Raw genomic sequence first — 27,002 nt, forward strand, 5'->3', positions numbered from 1 at the left:
AATCTTCTGAGTTATAAAGGATCTTTAAAAGCCATCTAGTCCAACTGCCCCACAATGATCAGAGACACCTACAGCTAGATCAGAGCATTGCCCAGCCTGACCTTGATTATCTCCAGGGACAGAGCATCCATCACCTCTCTGGGCAACCTGTTTACTCATCTGCTTCCTCCAGAAATGACACAAGTAAGTGAGTAAGAAATGATTACACCAAACAGATTCTGTTAAAACCATTCCTCTCCTCCTGGTCCAACTGAAGCTGGATCACGTCCAGCTTTCAATTTCCTAACTTTGGCATCTCTTTCTGGAAGTCATGCTGAACTTTGACCATGTTTACATCTGAATTCACTTTCTTTCCTCAGCCTCTCCCTCTTCACACGCAGAATAACAACTGGATAGCTTGAGTAGGATGCTCATTCTTCCTTTGGATGGCCAGATAATAGCAAATTATAAACCTGGCTGAGATCAGGAACATCCCATCAAGTTTTACTAAACTCAGAAAAAAATGGGATAAAAGATGCTGAAAAACAGGAGAAAATGGGATAATTTTAGAGAAGCTGCAACTGCAAACAGATGGGAAGACAGGACTAGCTCTGTAGGAAGTATGAAGTTCTTCCTTTCAGCTGCTTCAGGTGAGGACTGTATTTCCCTCTGACTTGAAACACCTTCCCCATCTCTTGTAACCATTATATTAGGTACAAAGCTATGGGGCACTCCTGTATACTTCCCTCTTTTTTTTTTTTCCTCTTGATCTTGTTACGCCAAGTCATTTAATCAGATGCTTCGTGCACCTGCTGTCAGAAGTCAGTTCCACTGAAGGTAGAATTGAATACCAAGGAAACATTAAAAGTAGTGTGTATTTATATCCCTTAGTAAGAGGAAGTACTTGGGAACTGTGCTTAGATTTTCTACAAAAATGTCTAGGTGACTGAGGTGGACTGGTCTACCCTAACTTTGGCTCTGCCACATCAAACATAACCATATACCTACTGTATCTTCAAGTGTGTGAAGTCAGATGACCTTTGGCTTTAGACCCTCACAGTCAATAGAGAAATACAGACACTTCATATTCTGGCTATAGCCCTACCTGCTATAGCTCTAACAAAAGTTACCTCCTCCTCTCTGAACTGCTCACTAATCTATGAGACATAACTGTCCGTGATAGTAATTCCATTTGCTGTGATGAGTTGGAGAGGGTTTGTGACAAGCAGAACCAGTGCACAAGAATATATAAAACATCAAAAATCATTGAGAAATACCATCCTGTACTCATACTTGCAAGGCTTTGAGTCAGAAGATCCTGTGGAATTGTTTGCTTAATGAGAACTATAGACTTTCTCCTCCTAATGAGACAACACTGCCTTTTCTAGCCCTGTAGTGCTGTAAGTAAGAGACCATCCATGATGCAGGAATGAGCCTGGTATGTTTTTGGCACTGCTCAGATATGACCCAAAGGCAAAGTCAGTTTTCAAGTGGAATGTCTGAACTGGGAGAGTTCAAAACGTTGTAGGTAACCTCCCAGGAGGTGAGGCATTGAGGGCTGAACAACAACAAAAGAGGCAGTCAGGTGCTCCTGTATGTAGCTGCCTCTTTTGGGGAAGTCTTCTTATGGAGGAGAGTGATGGATATTGCAGCCAACCAGAATTGAAGATGTGTCTTTAGTAAAATGGCATTGGCAATTCTTTTCTTCTCTTTCTCTTTCCCTCTCTCTCTGGGAATACTTTGTTATTCAGTGGTCACCTCTAATCTGTAATTTTTATTTTTGTTGTTGCAATCCCTGCCATTCCTTTCTAGGGGTAAGGCTTATATAGTAAATTTAGAGACAACACCGAGAAACACTGAGATACAGAGGCAGAAATTATTATTTATCTTGATGTGCAAAATTGTTTCTATGCCATAGCCATTAAAACAGTTTCTACAAGCTGGCAAAGCTCAGCAGTTGGAATACAATATAAAGACAATATAACTTATCCAGACATGTTCAGCATGCAGAATTACAGAATTTATCAGCCTTGGCCTTTCCTTATGAGCAACTGGAGTGAGATCCATTTTTCACCAAAGACAAAATGAAAGCTTGTAAGTGAGAATCTAGACCAGACAGCATGTCTTCTTCAAAAAGTTTCTCTCTTTTGAACTCGAGGACGAAAGAAATCATTTTATAGTGTCAAAAATGCAGGAAATGTGTTGTTGCATTGAAGTTTTGTATGGGCAAAGCAAAAATTTGAGTTCTTTTTTTCTCTATATTAATCATTTCTATCTGAACTTCAGCCAAACTGCCAATTTGAAAATCATGTTATGGCCTAGTGTACAGAAATTCAAATCACATTCATGCTGTCAAGAAATAAACTTGCAATGTGGAATCATAGACTGAAGCTGAGTTAGATGGCCTAAAATTTCCCATCAGGAAAAAAATATTACAACTAAATATACAGCACAGTAGCAAAACTGTAGCTCTTGCTGGATTGGAACTACTTTCAACTTCTATGAAACACTTTCTCATATACATAACTATTTTCTTACCATAACTCCTTACCTCTTTTTCTTCCTCTCCACTCTTCAGTCGATTTAGGAGCTAAAATATTTCATTTTTATTTTCTTCTCCCAGAATAAAGTGTCCAAGAAATTCACTAATGGTCTTTTCAGCATTTTGGGGGAAAAGATTAAAAAATAAAAAAGCTAAGAACAAAACCCCAGGATTTTCACACATTTTAAAATGCTTTATATGCTTGCATTTTGACACAGATGAAATCTACAAGACAGTTCAAACAAGTGGGCTGTTACCCTCCCTTTGTTTCTATGGAAATGAGTGTCCAACCAGTTAAAACAAAGCACATGCTTTACAATAATCACTATATGGTGATTATTCAGAATAACATATCACATTTTTCCTTATTCAACCTCTATTTCTATGGATACAAGAATGAAAATAGTGATAGGGAAGCTTCTCTTGCATATTTCAACTGCAAGTGTGTTTTGGATGTTGTGAGTTCTCAAAGGGTGCCACAATTTTTAAGTTCAAGTGTGTAGCAATTTGATCTTGAGATCAATACTGTGTGCTATAGTTAGGAAACATTCCCACAGATATCAGTAGAAATTTGAAGGAACACAGAGTACAGTACTTCACCCAGCAGGCTTACAAGTAGAGGAATTATTTGATATGTTTTGCCTTTTTTTTTGAGTTATCTCAGATAGAGATAACAAGTTATGAGTTTTGTGTCATAAGACTTCCTGCAAAGTCAGCACTAGACCTAACTAATCACAGCACCACAGAGATCCTGACCACTTCACAAAAAAAGCAATAAGATGAAGCACATGAAGCTTATAAAACCAATAAACTCGTGTCTCATTTCATCTGAAGTCCATCTCAACCTTCTCACCACATGCAGCAGCAGAAAGATCACGGCCCCTCATCATCCTCCATGCTGCCAGTCTTACCGGCATCTCTCCTGTACACCAATTAATTTTTCTAGCAGTTCACCCAGTGTACTTGTACAGACATGAATCCAGAGGCATGCCCCTTCCCACTGAGTTTACTGCTGAAAACAACAAAAAAAGATCTAAGCAAGAGGAGGAATATATGCACCAAGGAAAAGGTCTGGGCTTTATTGATCCTGCCCCCTAAAAGCACGAGTCATTCTTGGTAGGTTTCCAAAAAGGATCTTAAAGGATGGGCTAAAGGATGTCATATGCTTTCCCTCTCAGTTTGGGAAGGACATCAGGACAGAGTAACTGGGTGGACCCCATTCTTGGAAAACAGCCTGTTTACTTGTGAAAGTGACTTACTGTGGGTTTATGAGACTGCCTTTTGGCTGGTGTTGTCACTGTTTCTTCTTTAGTAAGTATTTAGGCTAAGATTTTCCAAAATGACTAATGATTCTGTGTCCTTGAAATTCAAGACAGCGGCTTTTTACAGCCACAGAATCAATGTCAAAGCAATGAAAAATTGGTGGCTTTTCCAAAAGCTTTTGAAAATCTGTCCTCAAGGTCACTGAAGTTAGGCATGCAAAGGCATGCTAAACTGGGAACATCTCAGAAAATATGAGCCCTTATCAGTGTCTAATCAGTGAGAATTAACAGTTTTGAGATCAAGACCTCACAGTAATTCAACTTGAGCGCAACCTGAGCACCCCAGAATTAGAAACAAATACAAAAACTTGAAAATAACATTGCAGAGTTTAGAATTGTTTGCTTTTCCTCTCAGTACTATAAGGTTCCAATGGTAAATTCTAAAGAGATTCTCCATGCTTATGGTTACAGTGACTCAGGGTAATGATAGCTGAATATTGTTCCAGGAGTGGAAGGTGGTAAAGATGTCAGTATTCATGGAAGCTATCCATTTTGTGCCTCTGGTTGTAGCTAGCCTGCAGTGCCAAAGGACCTGTTCTATATCTTGAACTAAATAAAGGATTTCTTCAGTATGTATGAGTAGACACCCATAGCTGCTTTCAGTTATGGTAGCTCACATCAGCCTGCTCACAGTCCTTCACCCTCTTCTATCCTCCTTCTTGTTCAATCTTTCCATCCATCTTCAGCATCTGGGAAAACAGCTTGATTCCTGACTCATCCTGTGCCCTGGCTCAAAAGCCTGGTGCTAATGCATGTTCATGCTGCTGACGCTGCAGGCAAGTTGGGTCCTTTGATATCGATAGGGCTCCAGTGTAATGGTAGGGAAGATAAGCTGTCATTAGTCAGGTTTTAAAAAGCACTTCTTTAACTACTCAGAAAAGTGCTGCTGTGGTTGAAATAACTAAGAGACTGGAGGAGGAGAGAACATTTTGTTTTTCAGATTCAGGATCAAAAGGCGTTTTACTAAATTGCTGTAACTGCTTATGCCAAAGAGGCATTGGCCCTGTGAGGCAGTTTCATGAGGGTTCTTACCTCAGATCAGCCTATCCATGCAGCTCCTGAATCCAACCTGATTCTGGTGAGCCATCCAGAACACTTGTTTCTAAACTTTTGTAATTCAAGCTCTGTAATCTCTCTGACTCCATATACGTGAATTGGTCCTGAGCTGATCAGTGGAAGGGTGGTAGAGAAGAAGTGGTGGCATTGGGCTGTGTTGGGAATATTCCCTTCATGCAGAACTGTTGAAGAAGGGGGCATGGTGCTTAACCAACCTCTTAGCAGCATTAATTGTCTCTCCCTCTGTGATCTTAAGCCACAGATTTAACAGGCTGGAAAGCAGAAAGATCTGTTAAACAGTTGTGTCTTTCACTTCAGGTTTGCAAGAACTTGAAATTTTAGAGGAAAAAAAAGACTATTTTTAATGAAATAGTTCTCTAAACCATGACAGAGCATTCAGAGCAGCAATTTTATATACATAACATCTGCTGAAACTCAGTTCCTCAGAATGGTTTCTGAAATTATGCATCAAATGAATTCCATTTATTGATATACATATATTTTTTTAATAAGAAACTATTGCATTTCCTGCATGCTCTAGGCCAGTGTTAGTGTGAAGTAGGGCATGACAGCTTGTGTATGGTCGTTAAGTCCTCCACTGAGAGCAGTAGAGGTACTGTACCTGACAGGGGCTGTTCTTGGCTCTGCCAAACCAAACACTGGTGTTCTTAAAGGTAAAGTTTGTAAATATGGCTCTGTTTAGACCTGGGTTCTATCAGCAGTCCTGCTCTATCCATAAGGACAGTCACTCATTTGCAGTGTTGTTGCAGGCCAAGAGATCAGGATAAGCTTAGCAAAGGTTCACCAGGACATGGTTAAGAAATATGTTAAAAATAACAAACTTAACCTCGAGGTCTGGCATAGCACATATTGCTGAGCTATGGCTAAAGGCTAAAGGTGGTTGGGTGGTTGAGCAGGACAGGAGAATTTATGGCTGAAACCTGAAGATAGACCTTCTCGAAGCCAGTAGTGAGAATCTAACAAAATAAATTTTCTCTTCAAGATTGCATGAAAAAGGATCTTAAGCTAGGAATAATGCTCGAATTTGAGAAGAAGAGGCAAGCTGAGCAGGACTGTAGAGCAGGTTCTTGTTACAAAAGGCACTGTTCAAGCCAGCAAACGCTTCTTAAGTTGAATTATGGCTGAGGCAAGAGAGGGTCACTTGGCTTGATTAATTCTGTATCTGGAGTTCATTGATCTTGAGCAAGAGCTAAGGTTCTCATGAGGGATTGGGAATTATTTTTCAGATTAGCAAATGCCAAAGGGGCAATGTGTATCTTGGATATGATTACATGTTCACTTGGCAAGAATCAAAGGAATATATTTCAATTTACTGAAAACTGAGCAGCTCAGAAATTAATACTTGAGTCATTTGCTGCTTCCATCTTCTAAAAATGCAGTCATAACAGGGCAGATGAACGTTGTCTGAGCCTGATGTCTCATTCACTGATCAGGCCTCCACGATTGATGCTTGCCAAAAAGCAGGCTCTGGGGTAGAAAATTGTAATAATTGTGGCAGAGAAAGGAAGGGGTAAGTGATCAAAGTACACTAGGGCAGCATATTGGAGGTAGTCTGGTTTGAAGTGAAATTAACAGTCTTCCTTACCATCTTCATTAAATCCTGCAACAGCTACTCAGGCTGTGAGGGGAGAGAATGATGTAATTTACATTGAGGCCTTCCAGTACTTGAAGGGAGCATATAAACAGCAGGGGGAACGGCTGTTTACAAGGGTGGATAGGACAAGGGGAATGGTTTTAAACTGAGATAGGGGAGGTTTAGGTTAGATGTTAGGAGGAAGTTTTTCACACAGAGGTGGTGAGGCACTGGAACAGGTTGCCCAAGGAGGCTGTGGATGCCCCATCCCTGGAGGCATTCAAGGCCAGGCTGGATGTGGCTCTGGGCAGCCTGGTCTGCTGGTTGGCGACCCTGCACACTGCAGGGGGTTGAAACTGGATGATCATTGTGGTCCCTTTCCAACCCAGGCCATTCTGTGATTCTATGATTCCATGAAAATTGAAAATATTTTTTGCATGTATTTTGCGGTAGTATTTCTTTCCTGGATGTTCCTAGAAATATGGTATTATTATAGAAATCAGGCTTGCCTTCTAAGTCCACCTTCTCTCAGTTATTTATTTCCAGTACCCCTCAGTGCCGCCGTACCTCACGCACTAACACGCACCCTGCTCTCTTCAGTGCAGCGGACGATCTCACCGCTTCCTGCCGGGATGCGGCGCTGCGCGGCCGCCATCGCAGCTTCCGGGGCGGTGACAGCAGCATGGCGGCCAAGCGGCGCGGTGTGCCTACGACCGGCCCGCCGGCGGCCAAGCGAGCCCGCTGCAAGGAGGAGGAGTTCAACGGCGCCCGATTCAAGGCGCTGTTGCGGGACCCTGCCACTGCCAGAAAGGGTGAGGAGGGGCCGGGCGGTGGGCTCCGTGGGATAAGGGCGTGCGCTGCCGGCCCGGCTGCTGTGCAGAGGGGCTGAGGGTGATCGCCGCTCGGGGCACGTGTTGCTGCCCACGCTTTGGACCGCGCGTCCCCCGCCCCGCGTAGCTCCATCCAGGTGGAAATCTCTTCTTGCAGGTCTGGAGACCTTCGTCTCCACGGCGAAAACGCTGCCGTCTGCCGAAATATATGATGTCGTGGAGGGGTACATAAAGATTTCGGTGGAGTGTGCTGAAATTTTCAAGCTGCTGGATGGGGAGAAGAAGCCTGAAAGTGAAGTAAGTCTTCCGTGGGTTTTATATTTTGGTGTGGTTACAGTCTGGGCTGGCTGGGAGCAGAGCTGCCAAAAGAAATGCTTATCAGCATAAATAAGTGATAATAACTATGTTATTGGAAAGTACAGTGGCAGAAGCATTCATCGAGTAGGAGAAGCCCTTTCCAGTGCAAAGATGTTCCTGTATTTAATGATCATGGAATGAATTGCAGAATGGTTTGTGTTGAAAGGAAGTTCAAAGCCCACCTGGTCCCAACCCCTGCCATAGGCAGGGCTGCCCTGCACCAGCTCAGGCTGCTCAGGGCCCCATCCAACCTGCCCTTGAATGCCTTCAGGGATGAGGCACCACAGCTTCTCTGGGCAGCTGTGCCAGTGCCTCACTGCCCTCTGAGGTGGTAAAATGCACAACCAGTAGTCCAGCCAAAATCAGGCTGTTACAGCTCTTTAAATGTTACCATTTAATTAGGGGACCAACAGCAATTACATAAACAAAAAATTCGTCTGATGGAAATAGTGGTTTTTATATAATTAGACATCTCCCTGATACATGAATATTTCCAAGAAGCTGCTGCTAAAGTTGACATCATTTTTCTTATCTGAAACAATTTTTCTTCCACAAAAATGTTGAAGAAACTAACAAATTGGAAAGTTCTTTTCACAGCAGGTGCTGTTTTTGGCTTAAGTCTGCTCTCAACATAAAATCTGATAGTGTTCATTTTAATAGCCATGCACCTGCCTTTGCATTAGGTTGTCTTTACAAAAAATGACAGAAATGACAACCTCTGTTATGGCAGTCATGGTCAGTTAAATTCTATTTTCAAGACTCTTTTACTTACAGAGGCTAATATTGAATAAAAATAATAATGAATGGAGTCCCCGTGCAACAAGTGTTCTGGCTTCATCCAGAAGGAGTTCATTGAAAGACTGGAGCAGCTCAATTGATTTTCTTAAGCAGGTTTCACAGTGCATTTAGTAACAGTTCTCTTTTACAGTATTGGTTCATAAGGACCTCAGCCTTGTCCTCCAGCTTAAAAAGGACTTTTGAGATTCATCAGCCTGTGCTAAGATTTACACAGCAGTCAGTTTCTGAGTTCCCAGAAGTGGCTGTTGTGCATACACTGACAAATCATGTGTGCACATGTAGGTCTCTATTCACATCTGAGGAGGGGCCCTTTGTTTCAGTCAGCACACTGACACAGCTTTCCAGCTGAATTTCATCAGTCTAACAACTGTAAAAAAAAAATAAAAAAAAAATAAAAAAAAATCAACAGTGTGCTGCCTTTCTATGGCATGTTAGTCTTTCATGTAGTACCTCTATAGGGACTTCCTTGAAGATTAATGCCCTCAGAACTAGTCTTTTAAAAAGGAAGCATTGATTTGGGAGAGAATTCAGAAGTTAATTTTGCTTTCATATTTGCAAGATTTTCTCTTGTGATAGGTTTTTGTTTTTTTTTTTCTTTAATTGCATTTTTTACTGTTTGCCCAGTTAATAGTTTCAAGCCCTACCTGACATTGGCAAATACTAACACATTTCTCATTTTTACAGACGATATTAATCTTTCAAGCCCTGGAAACTATTTTACTGAGGACAGCCAGTGACCTCTCCCATTTTTCTGTTGTGGGAACGAACATAGTCAAAAGGTTGATTCACAGCTACATGAGATTGGTCTATGCTGCACTGTATTCTGAAAATCACAGGTAAGTCTTCTCTAATCTGTTGCAGAGAATCTCTGTCAGTTGCTCTGAATTGATCCGAAGGGGCTGTCCAAAATTCAACTGAACTTATTGCTAGCAATCTACCTTTATTGAATGATACTGTTCTACAGTTTGTAAAACAGCTGCATGTAGAAGCCTTTGTGAAGTGGAAGCTCCAGTATGATACACAATCTAATGCCATATGGTACTTGTATGAAGCTGTGGTTTTCTTTGTTTGTGCCTGTCTTGATGAGATGTTAGATGGATGGTATCTTCAGCCTTACCATTTTAATGCTGCCAGGTTTGTGAATCTTTATAACAGATGTATTTTTGGCCTTTCACACTGTTTTTTTTTCCCCTGTAATCTTTTTTGTCCTTTATATCGAAGGCTGATTTGAGCGCTCCTGTTATCTGGTCCAATCTAAACAACCATTCCATCTGTTCTTTGCATGTGGGGCAGATGGGATGTAAGTAGTAGATTTTGCTCCATACCCCTGAACAGTAGGCAGTGAGAGGTTGCCTTGTCCAAGGCCACCCTTTTGGTCTTTGTCTAGGCCAGCATTAGAAAAGTGTTTTCTGTCTTCCAGTTCATGGTCATGACCACGGCTCCCAGACCATTGAGATGATCTTGCTGCAACAAGCATTTTAACTGTCCATAAAATCCCAAATATGCGAGGGTATATATAGTAAAATAATTTTTGAAACTGTGCGAGATCTGTATTTCTTCTTAATAATTTAAAGACTACAGCTTTTGGAGAAATCCTTCTAGAACCTGCATGGGGCAGACTGCAAATTTGTGGTGATATTTTATTCAGTAACAAAACTGTCCATGCTGAAAAGTTTATCTGAGGATATAAATAGACATTCCCTTTTCCCTTGTCTCCTGCTCTACCCTGTTGTCATTATCACTGCCTGAGCAATGCTTTTAGTTGTTTTTTAATTCTCTTCTAGTTTTCTAGGCAATTTTTCCCACTGCTCAGGAAGCAAGAATCACAGCATTCGTTGCAGTCGTTGACTGCAGCAAGAGCTTTGCATGAGTGGGAATACTTTGCTAATGGCTATCTTGACTGCTCGTGTTGAGGCTTACTCTGATGACTACTTCATGCCTGAAAATTCGGAAGGCTTTGATGGCTCTTGGTGGTGGAATGGGACAATTTATTTTATTTAAAAATCATCTTTCATTGTATTTAATCTCTTCATTTGTTATCCTGGAAATAACCTGCATGTTTTCCTCTTTCCTTTTAGGATGAGCCGAGTGTGCCTTACCCTGTTGTCAGCAATGGTGGCTCAGGGGCCAGATACTGCAAGGGACGTGTTTAGTCATTTTGACTTCAATAATAAATTTCTGTCTGGATTAGTGAAAAAAAGAGACAAGAAGGTAAAATGAACAGCTTTCTATGTGTGCACCATGAAATGCTATATATTGACTTTATCAGTTTTCTTCTGCCAAGTATTTAAACAAAGTCTCTTACCGTATTTTCATCTGCAAAAACTTACCCCTTCCTTCTTGTGCTGCGTCAGGACGAAGTGCTGCTTGGTTGTTTCAATTTGCAGCAGAGCAGGTCCATAGGGCATGAGTTTCCAATCTGCTTAGGTGGGAAACCCCCAGGAATTGTGTTGAGTGTCTGCAATTGAGGAGGCAATGGCTTGCACCCTGAGGTATTCTATGACAGATTTAGGTGAAGAGCATTTTTTCAGTGTGTGTGGATTGCTGTTTGATCCCAGTAAAATAAATGGAAGTTTTGCAGTGGTTTTAATGGAGAGGGGATTTTGCCCAGTAACCAGCGTAATAAAGCTTGAAATACAGCCAGGAACTTAAGACAGTCTCTTGCAAATCCCAGTGGAGGACTTGTGAATAAGTAGTTATCAGTCCTCTTTTCCAAAAGGAGCTCTTTTTCTCATTTCTTCTATTTGCTAAAAATAATCAACCAGTGTTTTAGAACAAGAATATTTATATTTCATCCTAAATATAAGTCTATTTCAGTATCATTTTCAACGCCAGTGCAGAATAAATATATTTTTGTTTAGTTTTTGTAATTTGGTGATAAATGAGTCTGCAGAAGGTAGTTTCTGGGAGAAAAGTGGGTTGTTTTTTTCTTTTTTATTCTTTCAGGATTTGTTTGATTGGTTGATTGTCTATTACTTGATTTCTTTTTATATAAACATATTTGAGAATGGCAGATTTCATGGTTTTTGTAGAAGTTGCCTTTGAGTGTGCCATCACCCCTTAAATTGAAATGCCTGTCTCAGCTGTGTGACCCCGCTAGCAGCTGTTAGCAGCTGTTATAGCTGAGGAGTGTGTATAATGCATCCAGAGGTGTCAGTGAATGGCAGAAGCCCCCAGGATTAGCCCAGCTCTGGAAGCAGCAGCTCTGCTGTCATTGGTGTTCATGACTATTTGCCTGTGTACCAAGCAGCGCAGAAGTGGATGTTCAGTGATGTGAATACAAGGTTTGGCTTGGAAATACTGTTTCTTCTTTTTAATTTATAGCTTGTCTCATCTATTCAGAAGTGAAACAGATGCTTTCATATTTGATTTGAACTTGAATAAACCTGCTTAATCCACAAAGTTTTTAAAATTTACATGTACTGTGGATGTATTGCATATAAATGCATGTGTGTGGCTGTATGTAATCTGCCTGTGGAAGCTGCTTAATTTATCCATTTATAGTACTTACAATGATAATCATTTGTTTGCAGTTGTATACAATCTCTGTCAATGTTGCATTTTATCTTTCTCACAGGGGAGACCTGATGTCCGTATGGCCTATATTCAGTTTGCTCTCTCCTTTTTAATAGCTGGTGACACTACAGTTTTGATGCAAGTGCTGGAATTAAAAGGTACTTCATAATTGCTTGTGTGTGTATATATCATAGAATGGCCTGGGTTGACAAGGGCAACAATGATCATCCAGTTTAAACCCCCTGCTGTCTGCAGGGTCACCAACCAGCAGACCAGGCTGCCCAGAGCCACATCCAGCCTGGCCTTGAATGCCTCCAGGGATGGGGCATCCACAGCCTCCTTGGGCAACCTGTTCCAGTGCCTCACCACCTCTGTGTGAAAAACTTCCTCCTAATATCTAACCTAAACCTCCCCTATCTCAGTTTAAAACCATTTCCCCTTGCCCTATCACTATCCACCCTTGTGAATATTTTTTAAGACAGAGTCTTTCAAAGATGGTAATAAGTAAGAGCTAATTCAAAGTATGAACAAGATAAACACTATTAAGATACAAAACATATATTTTTTTTTTTTTCCTGAAAAACTGTGAACTTCTTCAGTGTTGTAGAGAATGCCTCTTCTATTTGAGAGTAGTGTTTTTTATCTGCAAAAGCTTTAGAAAAATAGAAAGTATTTGATGGAACAGATGTAAAAAAAGAATAGAATTGGTAAGCAAAAAAAAAAGCTGTGTGTCCTCTGGGCTTGCTCCTAACACAGTAGTAGGTTTTCTGAAAAAACACTAATGGAAAGGACTGCATGTACTTCAAGTTTCTTTCTGTTGTGCGGGACAACTCATTTGTGCTCCCTTAGACTGCTTCTTGTCAGTGATTCAGGAGAGCACTGTAATGCCCTTTGCATCCTTTATAAAGGCATTATGTGGAAGTTCAGCCCATGTCTCTCAGAGAAGACGGTCAAGCTCACCTGATAAAGAGTAGGATCCTAAAAGACAAATCCTACTGGCACTCAATGAAAACTTGGTCCCTTAAGTGCTGAAGTTGAATGTAAAACTTGTGTTGAATTCAGTGGCTTGTGATAATTCCAGTTATGACCTTTGGTGCAATTATGAAAGAATTCAGAAAGGATCGAGAAATATTCATTAGTTGGCAGCAGTTCCCACAGTGAGGGCATGAAACTAGGCTGTAATTATTGACTTCTATTGTTTACACTACCCTGTGTGCCCCATTTTTCACTCAAATTTAAGCAATGCATATCAAATTGGGATCTGAAATATATTTGAAGTTGACAGACGCTGTTGGACAATTGGAATCGTTAATAACTGAGTTGGCAGTTTAGCTAGTTAGGCTGAGATGGGTTTGGCAGCATTACTTACTTATCACTGGTTACAGACATATCATCCTTTTGAGCTCTTTGCAGTTTTTTGGGTCATTCTTAACAGAAAAATCAATAGTATGACATGGAAGAGAAATGGATACTAATTCCTTGAAGCGTTTTAGTATAAAAATAGCTTTCGTATCTTCACTAAACATTTGCAATATCTTCTTAGATTTCATCCCAGATATTTTTCGTTCTGGAATAAAGGAAGACAAAGTTTCTACTGTCAATCTTCTTCTCTCTACACTGAAAACTAAGGTATGGTGTACCCTTGGAACTGTTTTGTCTCGTTTTCTGTCTTTTTGCATAACTACTACTTAGATGCTAATTTCAGCTCATCTGTAGTGTGTGTTATCCACCAGATTCCTACCGTTTTGGGTTGCAATTGCAGCAGTGCCAAGCCTGACGGTTGAAAACCTTGTAGTCTTAATTTTTCCAGTGACAATGGTTTCGTCTTTCTCTGGGTGCATCTCGTGCTGAAACGAGGAAGTGCTAGATTTGTTGGCTATGAGCTAGGTTACAACGTCCAATCTTATTTGCAGGAGAGGTTTTTTGAAGTGTGTTGCTAAGTTGCCATTGTTTTTGTTAAAATAAATAGATGGTATTTTGTTTTTTCATTTTTTTTCCCTCGCTGTTTTCAGGTGGTTCAAAATAAAAATATTACCAAAACCCAGAAGGTGCGCTTTTTCACTGCAGAAGTGTTGAATCACGTGGCTTCGCTTTACCGATGGAATGGCATTACTGATGTCAGCTCTAAGGATTTCAAGGTCTGGTAACTTGAATGGGTTACCTTTTTATTTTTCTTAATGTTGTAGTTTTTGGTTTTTTTCTTACCTTTTTGTTGTGGGACTGTCTAAGGCATAGCTATGAGCCTGATGGAGAGCAGTAGGAAGACTTTCTATGCTTCCACCGAGTTTTGGTTGCAGTCTTTTCATCTGTATTCATTATCACTTGATCTTTAGAAACCTTTCTTCATCAAATCTTACAACACTGAACGACTGCATTCTTGTTCGTCCTCTACTGGATGTTTATACTTATGCCATTCCAATGTTGATATGTTGTTAACAACTTTTTGGAATAATTATAATATTTTGGAGTAATTATAATTATCAGTTACAATTATCAACAACAATTCTGGTATGGGAACTGCTGAGTCACAGCCTGAACCTCTGATTGACCACCTGAAGTGAGCAGTGAGTCAGCCACGGGAGCACAGGTGAAGGCAATTCAGCTGTGCTGCTGGAAGGGGTGGAGCCTGGCTGCACCTCTCCTAGACCCATTTAAAAGCTGGCTACCAGTGGGGAAGGATCTCTTCTGGAGATCCCTCCTCTGGAGTTTTATGGTAAGCTCAAGGCCAGGGTACGCGCTCTTATTTATTCCCTTTTTGATATAATAACCTGCTTAGCCAGAATTTATTGTTTATTTCATAATTATGACATCTATATATTCATTGATTATACAAATTCCCAACTGCAATTGTCAAAGACTCATTTATGGGAATATTGCATTGTCTTCAATGTAAAAGATGAATGGAATAGGGGTTCACTTTTTTTTTTTTTTTTTTCCCCATCTCTTTGATTGATACAGATATTCAATTAATTCTTCCATTTTTTTGGTATGATGATTGTACATTCATACCCCACTTCCTTTCCCTGTAATATTGACAAGTTCAGTGTAGTGTTAGCTACCCATCTTTCTTGTCCTATGTTAAAGTTGTTCCATCTTGTGCCAAATTTGCCCAAAGAACATATATATGCTTGCTTTTTTCATATGCTTTATGCTGAAGTCTTAGATGTCTTTTGTTTTAGCCTTTTGGAACTTCTTCAGACAGAAGCTGCACCATCAGACTGAAAGTTTTTTCTTTCAGATTAAATTTGAGTTCTTATTCTCCAGAGTCCCAGGATAGCCTCACCCCAGTTCACATAAATCATGTATTGCTACTTTTCTTTAGCTTCGCTTTTTTGTCTATTTTGTCTGGCTTCTGAACAAAAAGTCTTAGGTCAGCAATGCCCTGCACATAGTACATGTACATGTAAGTTTAGGGTGTTTTCTTTCCTTGAAAATAATATAGCTTAATATTTAACATGTTTAATACAGAAACTGAAACTTCTTAACGTAAGCCCAAACCAAACTTTCTTTTGATATTTCTATATGAAAGGAGCTCTGTGAAACTTAGAAAAGAGAGAAATTGTTGTAAGATTTTCTTCTTTACTAAAAATCATGTCATTTTTAACTCCCTTTTGATTCTTATAGGTAACTCAAGGTTCTGAAGAGGTGGGAAAGGCAATGGTACGAGAACTTGTTCATAATTTCTTAATGGACCTCTGCTGCTCTCTGAAACATGGCATTACTTTCTATGATCCAAGTCTTGGAACTTCTGGCAGGTAGGTCGCCAGTGAGTTGAATGCCCTGTGTGTACTTCATGCTATAGCAAGACAGATCTCACTAGTTATCTTGTCTGCCTTTCCAGGCCTTTGCAAGTTAACATTGCTGAATTCTGCTTCTGTCTCAGTAACTTGTGGCAGAAGAGAGAAATTCATTGCTGCTTTTTTTGTTTTGTTCTAAACTTCCCAAAATCAAGCTGTTGGATTCCCTTATACCTCTGCCTACTGGAGAGTGCTCTGCTGTATTCCTAGGGAGTGGAGGTAGTGCTGCTGTTATTCTGAGCCATTTCCATTAATAACTACATACCTAGTCTGTTACTGTAAGATGTCATTTTGGATGTGAGACTGAAACACCAAAGCTGTGGTGTATACCAGACAATGGTAAAAATAATTTACTACTGGTAGAATCAGCTGTTGTTTATCTCAAATTTTGGCAAAATGTCACTGTTGATTTCAGTAATGCCAGAATTTGGTCTGCAACACCAACACATCTGGAACCATTTCTTTACCTGGAAAGAAGGAAAAAAAAAAAAAAAAAAAAAGAAGGGTTGCTGGGGCATGGGCAGACAGGACTGAAAGACTGTGTGATGCTTCCAGGTTTAATATTAAGCTGTAATTCTGTATCCTCAGCTTGGTGAAGTTTGGTTAGAGTATCCTGAAACATTGTGGTTTTAATTAGAAGTAGTAACTATTGATGAGACAAAAAAAAGTAAATTGGAGGTAAATTCAGTTCTTAATTTTCTCAGTAGAAACTCAGAAATTACATTAACAGTTTCAGGTGTCTTGCCTTGGATTTTCCCCAGTGTTGGAGGAAGTGTAACTTTTTGCACTGCAGTATTCATGAGGAGCAGAGTTAAAATTACATGTGAAGTATTGAAATAGAGATTTCTTTTTTCTTGAAGCTTTTTTTTTTTTTTCTTCAATAGGGGAGGAAATATAGTCCTTCTGCGCTTTCTGCTTGGTTTAAAAACTGCAACAGAGGATGAAATGGTTGCTGATCTCGTGGTGAATATTCTTAAAGTATGTCCAGATCTATTGAATAGATACTTCAAGGAAACCCAGTATTCCTTTGTTCCCAGAGTGAAGTCAGCTTGGGCGGACAATATGAAGTTACTCAAAAAGGTAAAAGTATGAATCATGCACACTGCTTCTACATAGAAATGCAAGTCAAATATTCTTTTTTTTTCTTTTCCCTCACCAAAAATTGAAGTAGTTCTGGTATATTCCTAAACTAGAGAAAAGCAAAGGATCTTTGATTGGGAAACTTGCCTTTGTTGCTGTTACAGAAGGAGATTATAAGACCTTACATGTTCTGCCATTGTTGTGTAAACTTTATTACAGTTTGGGTGCTGCTGCAGTACAGGATCCAGTCAGCTTGTAGTGTGGTCATGTTAGATGTAAACTGAATTTTTGAACTTGGACAAAATCTTCCTAGTGAGGAGTAATAAGATTTCATTGAAATGAGTGAGGAAATAAATTGTAGATCAGGGAGTGGAGTTCTTTGTTACACAGGCAGATGTTCTGTATTGGAAGGAACTCGCATATCTGAAGACGAATTTTGTTCGCAGCTGTAAATGACAGCATTTTATTATATTGTTATAGGGTTTATTATTTATATTATTATAGGGTTTATTAAAATCTCTAAAAAGGCAGACAAACACAGAATTTCATAAGTAATGGTTTTAAACCAGCAGTGAGGAAGTTAGATGATGAAGGTTTAAGTGACTGAAGCAGGAAGGACTTAATTGCTCTGAAATAACTATCAATTCCTGTAGGTATGTTAGGGAAGAAGCAACAGGGTGCTGTTAAATTTTGAAGTTAGTGAAAGGAGAGGGGGAGATGGCATTCTATTTTCTGTGAGTGCTGAGGAGAATGAAATGACTCAGTGCCTCAGTTGTTTTAACAAGTGTGGACAGAGTTGGAAGGTCACTTGCTAAAAAGCCATTCTCAGAGCAGGAAGCTGTGTAAACATTTAGCTAAACCAGGAAAGAAGGAATTGATTTAAGATGTTGTAGGAAACATCATGTTGATAATACAGTTTTTAAGATATAGAGTGGCTTTTAGCAGGGCTGCAATTATATACAGATGTTTCATTTAGTTGAATACGAGTCTGGGGGATGTTCCGTAGCATTCCTGTGTAAAATTGGACATTTAGTGCTGTCATTGCTTTTGAAAAGTTAAAACTCCTCTGTAAATTGTTCCTCAGAAGACTCTGCTAACTCCCTGACTGTCAATTTTGATTGAATTGTTATTTTTATTTCAGATCTATGAGGCTCAGCCAGAGATTTCCAATTCTTTTAAGACTTCAGAGTTTATTCCTCTCCCAAGGTTGCTTTCTATGGTGATGGTAACAACAGTCCCTGCAGTGTGCAATAAAATGATGTTCACCCAAGGGCTAAATGTAAGAGCAGTTTATTTTTAGTGCGTTTTTCTGTCCTAGTTAGTGCTGTTTTGTTAAAGTTTGTGATCACCCAAGAAGGTTCTTAAGTCACTTATGTGTTTTATATTGTCCATTCCAGTATAAAGCTGGTGTGGGGAAGCATGGGAGCATCGGTTAAAACCTGTTGGTAGTGCTTCTGGTAGGTATTTGCAAGCACCAGTTTTTCCAGTGCTTATTAACAGTTTGAGCTGGGAATCTGAAAACCTGTGGGTTCTCTTCTGCAATGTAAAATTTAAAAAGTAATTAATTTGTTAGCAACTGTTTACATATATTCAGAGTTCAGAGCATATTCAAAGCAATAAGAGAAAGCACTGAAATGTCCTTAATGCGTTTTTGCGCTTACAGTTACCCAGCAAAGTAGTGAAGCACAGCATACTATCACTTGTGTCAAGCGTCCTGAAAAGAGCCTTGAAGAATATTGAGTACTGCTTGAATGAAGAGACTTGGCAAAAGTCAGAAATCTACTCACTGTCAGTGATGCAGGAATTTGTGCAGCTGTACAGAGAAGCCGTCAGCAAGGTACAAAGTGGGAAGACAATTGAAGTCTAATAAGAGTCATTACGTGGCATGTAACTACTCCTGTGTGCTTTCTTCCTTAGTGGTTATGGCTTGGGAATGAGGAGATAATGTCTTTCAGCAGGGAAGGAAGCTGTGCTTTGAAAGGTCTTAATAACTTAATGCCATAGTGGACTACATTTTCTAATAAAGCTGGCTGATGGAAATGTGAATAACCTTTTATTGTCAGACATATACAACATTGGCAGTTATTGTGCAGCAAACATGTTCCAAGAGCAATTGGACTCAGGAATCAAATTCCCCTGGTTTGAGTAAACTGAAGTCAGTGTAACTAATTCAGAATTAGAAGTTATTAGACAAGGTAGCATTTGGGTTGATAATAGACCATCAGGAAGAAAGAACGAACCTAATTTTTTTTTTTAACAGGAATCTTCTTCAATAAGATTTTCAAATCTACAGAACATAAATATATGAAAGTGGACTATTTGGTTTCAGATCTTTTTTTTTTCTTTTTTTTGGATTGCATGGTACATCAGTCAGTTCGTGACTTATGAAGAGCAGCAAATTGTCACGTTGGTTGGTTTTGAATATTTGCATTGGAGTGGCTTTGACTCATACAGGCGAGCTAATGCAATTTAGTCCTTTTGCTTCTAGCTTTTACCAGACATGAACAACATAGTAGCTGTTTGGCAGTCTCTTCTGAAGCAAGGGAAGGAAAACCAAGATGGACAAGAGGAAAAGAATGAAACTGCTGTGTCCGCTGTAGAGGAAACGACTGAGATGGCAGAAGCTGAACAACATGGTAGGCAAAGCAGGTGAAGTCATCACACCTTACGCATGTGTGGATATTGTGAAATCCTCCTCTAATTTAAGGAAGTTAACTTCATCAGAGTCCCATGCATTCACTACGCAGCTTTACTTTGGCCGGTTCTTCAGGCAGTTTAATTCTGACTGTTATCAGAGATGCCCAGAACACAGTCTGATGTTAAGGCTGGCATTGTTACTATGAAGTTAAGCAGTGTGTCTCCCTGCTGCTGCAGCATCACAGAATGGCTGAGATTTAGAGGGACCTCTGGAGATTGTCTAGTCTAACCCCCTGCTCGAGCAGGAGCACCCAGAGCAGGGTGCCCAGGCCCATGTGCAGGCAGCTTTTGAAGATCTGCAAAGAGACTTGACAACCACTAGGCATCCCGTGCTGGTGCTCTATCACCCTCATGGAAAGATTGTTTCCTGAGGTTCAGACAGCGTGCTCTGTTTCAGTTTGCATCCTTTGTGTCTTGCCCTGCCACTTAGCACCACAGAAAAGAGCCTGGCTTCATCTGTTTTGCATTCTCTCTTCAGGTATTTATGTATGCTGATCGGAGTACCCTGAAAGAATACTTCACTAGCCAAAACAGTCCCAGCTCTTTCAGCCTTTCCTTATGAGAGAGGTGTTGATTTTGTGGCTCTTTCTTGTCCTGTTTTGAGTAGCTCCATGTCTGTTTTGCCTTGGGGAGCTCAGAAGTAGACAAAGCACTTCAGGTGTGGCCTCACCAGTTTTGAACAGACAAGGAGTTCCTCAACCTGCTGGCATCACTTTGTCTAACGTATACCTTCTTTGTGGCAAAGACATAATACTGACCCATTTTGAGCCAGTTCCTACCAGCTGTACCCACAGGTCCTTTTTTGGAAAGCTTCTTTCCAGCTGGGTGACTATCAGTGTTGTCCTGGGACTTGGGGTTGTTCTTCTCCAGATGCAGAACTTTGTAGCTTGCCATACTGAACAGAATCTTCCTTTCCTTAAACCTCCTGTACTTTTCTGTGACACAGTAAAACAGGCAGGGAAACTGTTCTGCTTGGAAAAATAACTTTGAGTGATTTCAGTTTAGCCATGTTATCTAGCCATGAGGATGTCTTTGTGAAGCAGTTGGTTACTATGGCTATACAAGTGCTTGTGTTGGTGTAGCAGAGGAGTGGAAATACCTAAGTGCCAGAAGAGGGACAGAGTGCTGGAGTTGGAGTCTTTGGTTTTATTCTCACAAAGCATTGTCCTGACTAAAGGACTTACTAAATGACTTCATAATCCCGTTCCAGGAAACTGAAATTTCTAGTGCTCTTCTGTAGCTTGGCTAGCAGCCTACAGTGGTTTACTAAGACTGAAAATAAATCTGCAGACTGCTTTGTGCTCATAACAGGGCATATTCCAGACTGAGACTTTCTGTAGCAGAGAATTCTTCAAAGTCTGTCCTTCTGTTTGTGATTTTGGCAGTAAATTATTCCTCAGTGCTGACACTGCAAGGCTTTTTACTGGTAGAGTGCCTGCTAAAACTGTGGAGCAACCATTTTTTTAAAGAAATGTAGGCTTAGTTTCTGTTCCTGCTAGAATGATAGTATCCTCAGCTTACAATTTGCAGCTTTATTTGCACTGTGGCAACTTTTTCTGAATGTTGAGACTTGGGCAAACAGTGACAACATTTATGCGTGGCATCCATCCAGTTCTTCATGACTCCCTGAGGGAGAGCCAGTTAGCAAGAAAAAATAATTGTTTTTCAAAGTGTGGCTGCCCTTCATTTATTTTGCTTCCTTTCATTAGTGACTGGGTAGAAATAGCTTTTATGCATCCTCACATTATGAACTAAAAGAATACTTAGCTACTGAAATAACTTCTCTCAAGATGTAAATGGCTGCCTTAGTAGGGGTTGGACAATTTGAGAAAGCATTGTTTTGGAAGACGGAAAGAAAAGGAAGAAACCTCTAATTGGACTAATAAATTAGTGTATGGCTTGTACCCTACCTCACTTAAACCTACTTGACATTATGTTAAATGTGTCCCCTGAAATCAGCAGGCTGACCATCCCTTCCCTCACTTTTTTTCCCCTGTTTTTTCACTTTCAAATTGAACAGCAATGGCAATGACTGGGTTCTTGTAGAGGTTGTTGAAATGGTGAGGCTGTCAAAGGTGTGAGCACTTCAGAACCTACTTAAAAATAGGCACTGAATAAGCTGAGGTAATTTAAAAAATATTCAAACAGGAATACTGGGAAACAGGATTCCATAATGTGTTGAATTTTGGGTTTTTTTTTTTCTGTTTCTTGTTAGTAAGAAGGTAACTGATCAGTTTGTAGACACATCTATTGGAAATAGTAATTAGTGTAATCAGTAATGGCATTTACAATTAGTAAACCATTATTAATTACCATCATAATGGATAATGTAGGTGCTATGCTGTACTTTCTTGATGTGAAGGAAGGAGAAAATAATTATTGTCCCAACGCTTGGTTTAGGCTCGGATGATGCTGAGACGCTGTTTCTGAAAGCTGCATTGCTTCAGGTCATTTGTCTTTACCAGAAGGTTGTGCCCCACTTGGTAGCACGGAGCAACTTTGATTTTAGCAAGCTGCTGAAAGGTAGGTGATGTGTGTTTCTTTTACCTTGTTGCTTTCTCTGGCTACTTGTGAAGTCTACAGCAGAAGGGAATATTTACTTTGTGGGCAGAAGGAGAAAGTTTTTCATGAGAAACTCATTTCAATTTCTTCATTGCATTGACACTCGTTGTTTCTGCTACTCTCAGTTGTTTTAAGTAGTAGATTGCACTACAGTCATCTTTGTGTGTTTGTGTACTTAAGGGATTTGCACACAAGGGCTGTGTCCTGCTTTATGGTACAATAAATATAGCCATTTAAAACTGAGACTGGAGAAAAGAGCAAATTGTTGTTTGGGCATTGTTGCTGTCTGTGGGCCAGCAAAGCTAATAGGCCACCAAGCTAAAACAATTGTTCAAGTTCTGGAATGTATAAGAATGGGAGTTACCTAAAAGCTGTAACTAAAATCTGTTAGAAGAAAAAGAATTTAAGTGAACAACAAAATAACATCCCCTCAAATCAACTGTCATACCACATTACAAATCCTTTTTGTTCCATTATTTCTTGATCTAGTCTGCTGTTTTTTGAAGTGGGCAGAATGCAGGACACGTTTTTATGAGGCAGATATCTTTGATGGTATGTTTTGTTACATAATAAAATAACGAAGCTGTAAAATAAACCGTCTTTCTCAGAAGGGAGCTTGGATATTCATTTTGATGAAAGAGGATAAGGTAGTCAGTGGTGTAAATTAATCATTAAACTTCCCTCCCTTGAGTTCCAGCCTAAGAGTTCTGTTGTTTCTTCCCCTCACCCTGGTTGAAACATACATTCCAAAGGCAGCCTGGTTTTCTACTTTGTAGTATGGGATTTAAAGAGCTCATACCATTCTATTTGTCTTGCTGTTGGTTAGACTCTGACGTGGTGCTGGCTTTTAAAATCTGTTGTCTCTTTCTAATGTGGGCCATGAACATGCAATACAGATGATGAAATGCACACTGACACCAAAGCTTTTCACAACTGATATCAGAGTGCAGCTTAGGTATGAGCAGGTTAACTTTTGGAGCATGCTGTAAGGGTCTCTGCATGACTTTCTGACCTTTAAGGTGAATAGTTCTGAGGCTGTGCTATTGCAGTCTTTGTGAGCAGTGACTAAAGAAGTGTAGGAAGAGACATGAGTGCAGGGTTCTGTGACTTGTAATAAGCAACGTAATTAAGATTTGTTATTGACTTAAAATCTACATTTTGATCTCTGATTCATCTGTAGTCTTGATGTCCTATAGGTCACACATTTTCAGGGTAGCTGAGACTGGTAGAAGAGATTATGTATTCTCATGCAACAGCAATAGATTGTGCTGGGGATAGCAGAGATTGCACACCTCCTCCTGGGTTTCAGCTTTAGATAGGCTGGACATCTTGTGCTTGCATGTAGGTCTCATCGTCTGGAAACTTATGAATTGCCTCTTTATTGCAGTGATGTTTTGAAGCCCTAGATGATGGCTGTTCTGGTGATCTCAGTGAGATACTCAGAAGTAAAGTTAATTGTGTTGCCTTTAATTCTCAGGTATTGTCACCGAGCAGGGCCTCCGAGAGGAGGTCCCCCATGTTCTGCAGTATCATGTACTGAAAGTTGCTTTGGAGCTTCCTGCAAATAAATTTGCCTGGTTCAGAGTACAGGTAAGAAACTTCAAAGCGGTTTTATGCACCTTTAGCCCGCTGTCATCAATTCTATCACTGCTTGCTTCTAAATTAGTCCCAGTCCAGTTCTTAGATGATGATGCTCTTATAAAACAGATAGGGATTATAATCAGAGCATTAGTAAAGATTTTTTTCTGAGCTGAAAAAGTTTTATGCGGTTACATTAACTTTTGTCTCCATAAAGAGGGCTGGACACGGTTTCTTCAGCTCTTGCTGAGGGCAAGAGAGAATTTTCTTGTTTCTACTTGTTCAGAAAGCCTGAGAATTCAGATCAAGGAAATGAACCACTGTGGGGAGACATTCCTCTTATTCCCAGTGATGATTCTGATGTTGAACAAGGCTATCCCCCTTCTCTGTAATTAATAGAAATTTCAGAGCCCCTGTTCTTTACTTTATACCTGTAAAATTGAAGAGCTTCAGAGAGCCTGCTTTAGATGTCTGGAGAAAGGAGTTGAGCCTAGCTTTGAGAGGAAGCAGAGGAACCTTTGAATATTGTGACTGCAATCCTGCCTTGTTAGAGATTTTCTGTCCTTATCCAATTGGTCATAAAGGAGGAGCAAGGAGAGTAAAGAAGAAGCAGTGAAAAACTCTGGAAACAGTCAAAAAGCTGAAGTATTTTTTTCTGGCTTTGGCATTCTACTATACTTATTTTTCCACAGAACAGATAAAAGCCAAATCTGATAGTGTTACAAAGGGTAACAGTTCTTACGTATCGAATATAAGTCAGTTAGAAAAGTGGGGGAAATAACTGGAAGATTGTGGTTTGATGTTCAGTATCCCTTTGAATCATATAGTTTTCCTTTCTTTGAGAATCAAATTCAGTCTCTTAAATGATTACTTACTCAGACAGTACTTGTAGGAAAGCTGAGCTCCTGGGGACAACAAAGTCAAATAGAATGAATGATTACAGAGGAATGGAAGTATTTTCATCTGGGATCCTTGTATTAGCTGGTGTTTCTGCTACTTCTCTCTTTTTTGGTTTACCAAAAAAGCCCATCACATGTATCTTCTTTGTTCATTGAATGCAGTCATCCCATTAATTTCTGGCCTTGGTATTTTTTGGGTATGTCTGTAAAATAATACACTTCATTTACATATCTGCCTCAGTGCAATGTAATTTGGTACAGTGTTGCTGAGGAGTTTTAATTTTTTTCTCTTTTAGGATGTCTCTGACACAGAGAAGACAGCTGGTGAAAAATCAGTATTTTATTTACTGATGAAAATGTTTGTTACAAGTAACCATTCTTATCTGAAAATTTCAACGAAAAAACTGATCATCAAGGTAAGTGTTTGATCTGAAATATCAAGGTGTTTACTGTATTCCATTGGTCTGAAACTTCAGGATTCCAAAAACTCTTCCTTAAACCTTCACTGCATACTTGTCTGGCTAACAGACTTCTTTCTGCTTTCTTTGACTTTTCTTGGAAATTGCTTTAAGCTAACTACCTGTTAGCTAAATACTTGGTGGGAATAAATTCCCAACAACTGCTAAAATAGTAGGAAAAATGTCTTCAATGTTTGCTCACCACCTAGGCTCTATTAAACATTCTGCTTCGATGAAATGATATAATTTGTGTCTGCAATGGTCATTTGATCAAACAAAGAGCAGTTTTGTTCTTTTTTCCTGATTTATTTAATCTGTACTTTGTCCTTCTTCCTAAATCCTTACATGTAGCTACTTCACCCTGCCTTTGGAAAATCACCTGTGTTGCATTTAGGCAGAAGCTCTGATTCAAGGAATTCTTTTGTCTCAATTTGAATTAAAATCTGCTTTGGTGCATTTAAGAACTTCTTAGAAATGCTCCTCAACTACAAATTTCAACAAGGCAGCAGCAGCTTCTTTTTTTTTTTTTTAATGTATTTTTTTAAACTGAACATGTTTTAATTATCTAAATAGGGATGTAAGCCTACATTAAAAATAAATTTCACGTGACAACCCTCCTTTACCTCCAAGGACAGACATAGAAAAGTGTTCTAGGCTCTCACTAGGGCTCCTTGTGCAGTATCCCATAGCTCTAGTGGCATACAAGTTTGTGTAGACAACTTTGTGTACTTAAATTTGACATTTAGTGTCCATCTGAAGGTGCAGTTGTTATGTTCAGTCCACTAACCTAAAGTTATGCTGGTTGAATTAGGTTTATAGTTGCCCTTGAATGCTGCATGGGATTAAAGGCAGGTTAACTTTGTCTCGCGGTAATGAATATCTCAATCAAAGTCTACCCAGTGCAGTTTTTCTAGTGTATTTGGGTTCTTCTGCCAAGTGGAGACGTGGGTTGCCTGACTCATTCTTGTTTCCTCTTTTATTTTCAGTCCATTTCGTTTTCTCTGAAGAGAAGACAAGCAGTGAAGTTAGGGCAGTTATATCAGCAGAAAGGCTGCTAAAAATAGATGCTAATGAGTGTGTTTTGCTTATTTTTCAACACTGTGCCCTACAATTAGAAGGTGTATTTTTGGATTTCACGTTCTGTTCCTGCCTGTTTTCATGAAAGCTGCAAGTGCATTTCTATTTTGAGACACTGCCAAAAATAGTGAATTACTTAAAAATGGACCTCTTTTTCTTCATTAAATGAATTATCCTGACAGTTTCAAGTAAGCAGTAGTGTTATTTCTATAGCTGCCGGTGGCATACACAGCATAAATATTGAGCAAATGAGCTCTGATAGCTTTCTTTGTGTTTTGAGTAAGGGGAGGAACAAAGGCATGAATTCATCCCACGTAACTTCAGGGATTCAAGTGTAGGTGCCAGAGTTAGGAAACTGGCCAGGGTTTCATCTGTTGCTGAGGGTGGGGGACAGGCAGTGTCACCATTGCACCGTTCACATGGTCTGCTGTCTGGGTTGTTATTTGGACAGCCATTCCTCCTCTTTCCTTTCTCTCACAGATGGAGCATAGGGTCACAGAGTTCCTAATTTTAAGTGTCTCAGATAAGGGCCTCAATTAGATACGATAGAAGTGAGTAAAATCTTTTGAAGTCTGCTGATATTGTGGTAAAATTATGCTTACTTCCCCATCCATCCCTCCTATAGCTATGTTTATTTTTATGTGTAAACACTGGGCCTGGCCTGCAGTTCATTTTCCTTCTATTTTCCCATGTGTGCAACTCTTTGAAGCATAGATAGGCTGATTTTTGGTTTAATTTAGCAATGATTTTCATTTAATTACATCAGTAGTTTTCAAGTCCCCCTCAACAGGCTGTTTTTATGAGTCAGTCCATTTTTTTTTTTTTTTAATTTTTATTTTTAACTTCTTGTAATGCCACTG

General features: G+C 39.7%; 1 protein-coding gene across 1 annotated transcript in view; it reads left to right on the top strand.

Annotated features, from left to right (window-relative positions):
- Nucleotides 1-7,092: 7,092 nt before the first annotated feature.
- Nucleotides 7,093-27,002, top strand: part of URB1 (URB1 ribosome biogenesis homolog) — a 45,294-nt gene continuing 25,384 nt past the window's right edge. The window contains exons 1-15 of the mRNA XM_052674047.1: nt 7,093-7,305; nt 7,481-7,620; nt 9,163-9,314; nt 10,557-10,689; nt 12,056-12,152; nt 13,538-13,623; nt 14,007-14,132; nt 15,619-15,749; nt 16,676-16,871; nt 18,013-18,150; nt 18,535-18,708; nt 19,360-19,507; nt 21,969-22,091; nt 23,608-23,720; nt 24,904-25,023. Coding sequence (XP_052530007.1) covers nt 7,176-7,305; nt 7,481-7,620; nt 9,163-9,314; nt 10,557-10,689; nt 12,056-12,152; nt 13,538-13,623; nt 14,007-14,132; nt 15,619-15,749; nt 16,676-16,871; nt 18,013-18,150; nt 18,535-18,708; nt 19,360-19,507; nt 21,969-22,091; nt 23,608-23,720; nt 24,904-25,023 — 2,007 coding nt within the window. The 5' untranslated portion in view covers nt 7,093-7,175. The remainder of the gene's footprint in view (nt 7,306-7,480; nt 7,621-9,162; nt 9,315-10,556; nt 10,690-12,055; nt 12,153-13,537; nt 13,624-14,006; nt 14,133-15,618; nt 15,750-16,675; nt 16,872-18,012; nt 18,151-18,534; nt 18,709-19,359; nt 19,508-21,968; nt 22,092-23,607; nt 23,721-24,903; nt 25,024-27,002) is intronic.

This window comes from Tympanuchus pallidicinctus, unplaced genomic scaffold, assembly GCF_026119805.1.
Source record: "Tympanuchus pallidicinctus isolate F22 unplaced genomic scaffold, pur_lepc_1.0 scaffold14, whole genome shotgun sequence".
Taxonomy (NCBI): Eukaryota; Metazoa; Chordata; class Aves; order Galliformes; family Phasianidae; genus Tympanuchus; species Tympanuchus pallidicinctus.